General features: G+C 34.8%; 1 protein-coding gene across 1 annotated transcript in view; it reads left to right on the forward strand.

The window, feature by feature from the left end:
* Positions 1–5,703, forward strand: part of Cpsf6 (cleavage and polyadenylation specificity factor subunit 6) — a 215,496-nt gene extending 209,793 nt beyond the window's left edge. Inside the window, exon 12 of the mRNA XM_070087088.1 lies at positions 4,140–5,703. Coding sequence (XP_069943189.1) covers positions 4,140–4,368 — 229 coding nt within the window. The 3' untranslated portion in view covers positions 4,369–5,703. The remainder of the gene's footprint in view (positions 1–4,139) is intronic.
* Positions 5,704–6,365: the final 662 nt, after the last annotated feature.

The raw sequence follows: 6,365 nt of genomic DNA on the forward strand, positions 1-6,365 counted from the left end.
TGCTGTCTAGGTCATTCCACTTCCTGACCAATTAAGGCTAAAGACATATTTCCTAATATCCCTGTGATTTATCAATGTTTTCAGTTTCCAGCTATGCCCTCATGTTTCTTATTCCTACCTCTTGAACAGTCAGTCCTTGTCCACTCTGTTAATTCCTCTTAGTATATTATATGTCATTATCACATCACCTCTGGTGCTTTTGTTCACTAATGTCAGTTTTAGCCCCTTTAGTCTTTTTTCATAGGTCATATCTCTTAACTCTGTGGATAGTCTTGTTGCAAACCTTTGCACTTTTTCCAGCATCTTGATGTGCTTTATTAGGTGTGGGTTCCATACTGGTGCAGCATACTCAGATATGGGCCTGACATATGTCACATATAAATGACTCATTGTTGGGGGTTCCTGCAAGCAGATCTTATTACTTAGTCCTTCACAGTTGGTCTTGCTTCTTATGCTGCTATGTAGCAGCCTTAATTTAGATTTGGTTTTTGATGCTGTTTCACTCTCAAATTGTTGTTCAGCCTCTCTTCTTACTCATCTGTAATTATTTCTGGCTCTTCTGTTCACTTTCCTGTTTTCCTGTGTTCTTTGCTTTCTATATTTTTTTCCAAACTTTTGTGCTATTAGCTTTTGTTTCTCTACACCTTTGGCTGAATCATAGGCTCACCATTCTTGTCAGTGCTTCTGCTCCTGGGTATGAATTTCTTCTCTGCCTCCCACCACTTTCCTGTTATGTACTTTATCATTTAATTTGTTGTCTTTCCATTTGGTTCCCTCTCCCAGTGCATGCCAGTTAGGAATTTGTTCATGCCTTCATAATCTCTTCTTTTGAAGTCAGGTTTCTCACTTTCTTCCTGGCCTTTATTTCTCTCTACATTTACTTTCACCAAGCATTTGAAACTCGGCAAACCACTGCATGGTCACCAACATTGAAGGGCCACTCGTATTCAGTGTCTCATTGCATCAGAATCATTTAGGGTAAAATAAGGTCCATTGTTGCTGGCTCATCCACGCCTGTCTCTAGTTTTGTCCCTGGAATGCTGACACATGAAGTTTTCTATTACTGTCTAACAACTTAGAGCCCTCTACATTTCCAGTTCCCACCCATGTGCTCCAGTCTAATTCCTTGTGGAAGAGATTTCCAATTTTCAGTAGTTTAACATTGCTCATGTGGGCTTTTCTAGCCACACCTGCTGTTATGTCACTATATTTCTGTTCAGTGGTGGGTTATACTGTACATCACTACACATTCAGAACTGGGTCCCCCAGTTTTGAATGTGCCTTCTGTGTAATCATTTGATTACGCTTGTGATTTTATATTACAAATAAATATAATTGCTAATGATACATTATTTTTATCTTCAGATGTATTATTAAATTTAGATAGTATCTGTAATTTTTTTCATTTGGATATAAATAATACCTCTCCTCTCTTCTAAACACTGGTTTCTGATTAGCAACACTACCTCTGCAAGTTTTGTCTCTGTGATTTCTTTGATATCTGTGGATGTCTCTACTGTTCGTTCTTTCTATTTGTCACTTTTTTTTTCATAAGCCTAAATTTATAGGATATCATTCTTCTCATATGCTTCATGAGCTATTAACAATTAGGAGACATGAGGTATAGTCGAGATATTTTAATTACTTGAGGGTCCGTGCTGTTGTTCTGCATGTTTGAAGCCTGGGTCCATGCTGTTGTTCTATAGCGTGAGCTCACCTCACTCAGATAAGCGGTGAGTGGTAAATTTGGGCCTAGATATGAGAGAATGGGTCTATGTGGTAAGTGTGCACCATATAAAAAATATTTCTGCTACATGCAGTAAATAATGAGAAAAAAGTGTGACTGTGTTTTTGGTTTAAAACAGTGATTTTTTTTTTTTTTGTATTTTTTTTTATGGTTGCATTCACAGTTTCTTGGTTCCATTTGATAGAATGAAAGATATTTTACAGAAACAGAGATGATATTTGATTAGTTTCAGGACTGAAGATGGCTTGAAATTGAGCTCAAAGTAGGGGAAATGCTCAATTTTTACTGATGTTCAAGATTAAACAAATTACATCACATGTCCAGTACACATCAACTGGTGGGTCTAATATGCATTCATGAAGACACTGGTATTATTTATTCAATTATTACAATATTGCATAACAGTAAATCTTCTATTTTTGTGTGTGAATAAAAAATCAAAATAGAATTCATGTGTAAAGACTAGAAACATAACTAATAAACAGAGGAAATGTTACTTTATGCCAGGAATGCCTGCATTGTTTATTCTGGACTATGTTTTGAAATTTGTTTGAAAGGTTACAAATTACCAATGTTTGATCACTTTATTGGGTAGTTGAAGTAGTTGATCGGGCAGTTTCTTGTGCTCAGTCACTAAAATGGAAGGAAAGCTAGGAATCTGATAAACTGGAACAATTTAATTGGCCTAAAATAGGACTCTGAGTGGACAAAATCACCGATGTGTAAATATTGCTAATACAACCATATTCGTGATAGTGTAATTTCATCAATTTTCATGAAATTTCATATTTTTTGTTTTATTACCTTCATGTAATAAAACAAAAAAAATAACAAAATAAAGAAAAATAACAGTTTTGTTTTAAAAATTCTTGGATCCTGTGGACAAGTCTCAGATCAGGGGTCTGGACCCCTCAAAGGGTTACAGGAAAACTACCACACCATTTTATAAATGAAATTGGCATATTGGCACTTATACATCCCCATGGCAATCTCAACTTTCTTCTAAGGAGGATACACTGGTGTTGAAAGTTTGAAAGTGATCAGAAAAGGCTTTCTTAAGTTGTCGTATGGAGAGCAAACCCTGGAAGATTTGTACACAATTGACAAGAGTGCATTAGCAAATGTCAGTAATTACATGAACCTTGCCCCTTGTTTTAGTACACCAGCTTTGAAAATTTGAAGTTGATCAGATGAGGTTATAAATGTAAGCTTTGGAGAAGATAAACTGAAAAATTCAGGCAACCACTTAAAGGCACACCTTCAGGATAATGATAAAAATTATAGCTAAAGAATTTAGTTATAATTTTGGGTATTTCTTGTAAGGTATCTCCATGAATCAGAGGGATATCTCTGTTTATTTAGGTTTTTACTTAATTACTTTGCTCTCATTGGGCTTTTTGTATTATGAGCACCTGAGTGGCCACATTTTTGTTTGTTATGCTTATTAATGCATACCATCTCACCCCTCCTCTCATAGTAATGTCATTTTATATGCAGAGTTCTACTAAGCTTAGTTTCTTTTCAGTAATTTTTTAAAGAATTAAACGCTCAAGTAATGTACACCTTCCCAGCAGTCCTTTTTGGGTTTTGAATGCAGAAATTTACTTTAACATTCAACTATATTAACTTTAATTTACTAACATTAATTCATTCTCCAGTTAAATGAGAATTGTGTTTAATAGGTGAGTATTGAAGTGAGTAGTAACTTAGAGAAGATCAACAAACACTTTATTACATAATGGGAGATAATTTATTGGCTTTACAAATTCAAAATTTAAATGCATATTTAAATGGGATACAAATGTAACATTAATTGTGGAAGATATATTGGGGAAGTGGAACAGGATTCTTCCTCCGTAAGCCATGCGTGCTGTAAGAGGCGACTAAAATGCCGGGAGCAAGGGGCTAGTAACTCCTTCTCCTGTGAATACTAAATATACTGTATTACTAAATACGTATACTGTATTACTAAATTTAAAAGGAGAAACTTTCGTTTTTCCTTTTGGGCCACCCCACCTCAGTGGGATACGGCTGGTAAGTTGAAAGAAAGAAGAAAGATATTGATTTATTACTTTTGGGCCAGGTAGGTTGCTCATAAATTTTTGTGGCATGTAGAAAGCTACTCATGGACTGAGCAAACTTTTATGTATGAAAGGTTTCTACTTTGATTTTAAAAATGGCTACAAATTGATAAATTCTTGTTGTTATTAAGAATATTTGCTAATGTTGATCAATTGAATATTGTTTGTTTATATTATGAAACTTTTTTTAACACTCTGTTTGACATTTACAAATGTAATAAATAAAGTTTTAGCTAAATTGCTTTTCACTTTTTTTTTTTTTTTTTTTTATGTTAGAGCTATTCGTGGCACATCCAAAATTCTAATTACAGGTATTATGATGAGCGTTACAGGGAACGTGATGCAAGAAGGGAGCGGATTGAAGAACGTCCAGTTCGTGAACGCATTGAGGAACGCAGCACAAGGGAAGATGTTAGAGAACCTGTTAGAGAACGTGAACGTGAGCGTGATCGGGATCGTGACAGAGAAAGAGAGCGTGAACGTGACGTTAGAACAAGAGAAGAGAGGGAATCATCATCGCACCGCTCCTCCAGACACTAAGCACTTGCCTCCTGTCTCTCTGATCTGCTCTGACGTGGCTTTCTTTAGGATACTACACTTTAGTCTTTTTAAAGTTCTGTTGTATCTTTAGCAGTTTTTTTTTTTTAAGAATAATGAGTGTCTGGGTAGGAGAGATTCCTTTACACAAAATGTGAATGAAATGTAAAGGTCGCCTCGTATTTTTCAATCTTAATACATCTAAGTTGAATCTTGTTTCTTAATATTTTATATATACGTATAGATGATGACCACTTGCTTCTTCAAACTGCAGTGAAAATTGCAAACTAGCTGATCATTAGCTCATTACTATAAGTAAACCTTTGGTGGATACTATGTTGAGAATTACCATTTTGAAGAATTGTCTGATGAAAATCACATCAGCAATTCATTTTATGCCTGGTTTTGCTAAACAAACATAGTTGCTAGCCATCAGCAGTTATGATATGTAGCTGATGAACATTTAAGATAAATTTTTAATTTTTATCTCTTTAATTCAGTGCTGTGTTTGGTGAAGGCAGTATTTTGTTTTGTATAAGTATACAATATTAGGCAAGTAAAATTTTCATTGCTCTAATGTATATAAATGATACAAAGCATTTGCAGTGTCTATGTGAATGTCTATAGCAACAAATTGTGTTTTAAAGTTAGAACATGAAACTGCATGTATAAGCACTTTGTAATTTTTACAAATTTTTGTGACATTTGATAACACTTAAGTGAACAATTTAAATATTGTTTAAAATCTTGAATAAGAAATAATTCTAAAATATGTTAAATGATAATTTTTGTTTTGGAAATAAGATGTGTTCTTTCATGATTTTGTAATTAAGAAAACTGCCTGTGTGAAGGTACTGATCATTTATAATAAAAATGAATGCAAAATGTGTTTGCGGAACAAAAGTTTTTGTAGCAATAGTATATTTGATATTCAGCCATACATGTAATTTTAACTGGTAAATGGAATATGTGCATCAGTTGTAATTCTTCTGCAAATGTTCTCAAATATAATTATTTGTAGCTAACTTTTACAAGATGACACCTGGGATGTGTGTGTGTGTGTGATAATTTATGCCCTGATAGCAAGCAAATATTCAACTTTGGCTAAAAAAAAATTAAAGGAAAAAATTAGTGGAACATTGCATTAGTTCCATGTGTGGTACAAACGTTTAGCCCCAAAAGTGCTCTTTGTGCTAAAACAATAATAGAAAGTGGGCATTACAGTGAACTATATTGCCTGATCCTAACCAGAAATAATGACAAGAATTGTTCATACTTCTAATGTATTTTTTTATTGAATATATGAAAATTGTCAATAAAGGATTCCTTGGCTTTAAAGTCTTTTAAAAACACAAGCAAAAAGTGTAGTGTATTGTCAGGTAATTACTTTTTGGAATGATTTTAACCTGTTAACCGTCCAAACGTAGATCTACGTTTTCACTGCTAGCACTCCAGATGTAGATCGATGTTTTATTTTTCCTGCCTCCAAATTTGAAACTATTGGCTTTAGATGCCTGGTCAGTAATGAATGGGTTTTAACACTCGGTGTGCGCAGTATTAAAAAAATCTGGGACCACTTAGTACCTTGTGAGAGCACCAGTTCAATTGAGTGCCAGCTAGAGCGAACGTGGCAAACACCAGGGATTCACTGATGCCATGTATTAAGACCCCTTTTAAGAGGAAAGTGATGTTGACCCTGAGTTTAGTGGCTTTGAGATGGATGTGGCCAAAAGTGGTTGAGGAAATATCAAAAACCTCGATAATAACCCATGTGCAACACTTGTGCCACATCCTTTCAATTTCGATACCATTCGTAGTGTCATCCTGCCCGAATGTCCTATAACCTATGCCCTAAGTAAAAAGAAATGATTCTGGAACGTGCAATACGTGTTCGGTAGGCCGGCTGATTGACTTTGGCTGTCTCTATCGCTGTCTTTGTCTCACAGGTACACATAAGTACAGTTATCATGCATAGTGTAAATTTCCTAGGATAACCCAAA

The sequence above is a fragment of the Cherax quadricarinatus genome, chromosome 20 (genome assembly GCF_038502225.1).
Source record: "Cherax quadricarinatus isolate ZL_2023a chromosome 20, ASM3850222v1, whole genome shotgun sequence".
In the NCBI taxonomy this organism is placed as follows: domain Eukaryota; kingdom Metazoa; phylum Arthropoda; class Malacostraca; order Decapoda; family Parastacidae; genus Cherax; species Cherax quadricarinatus.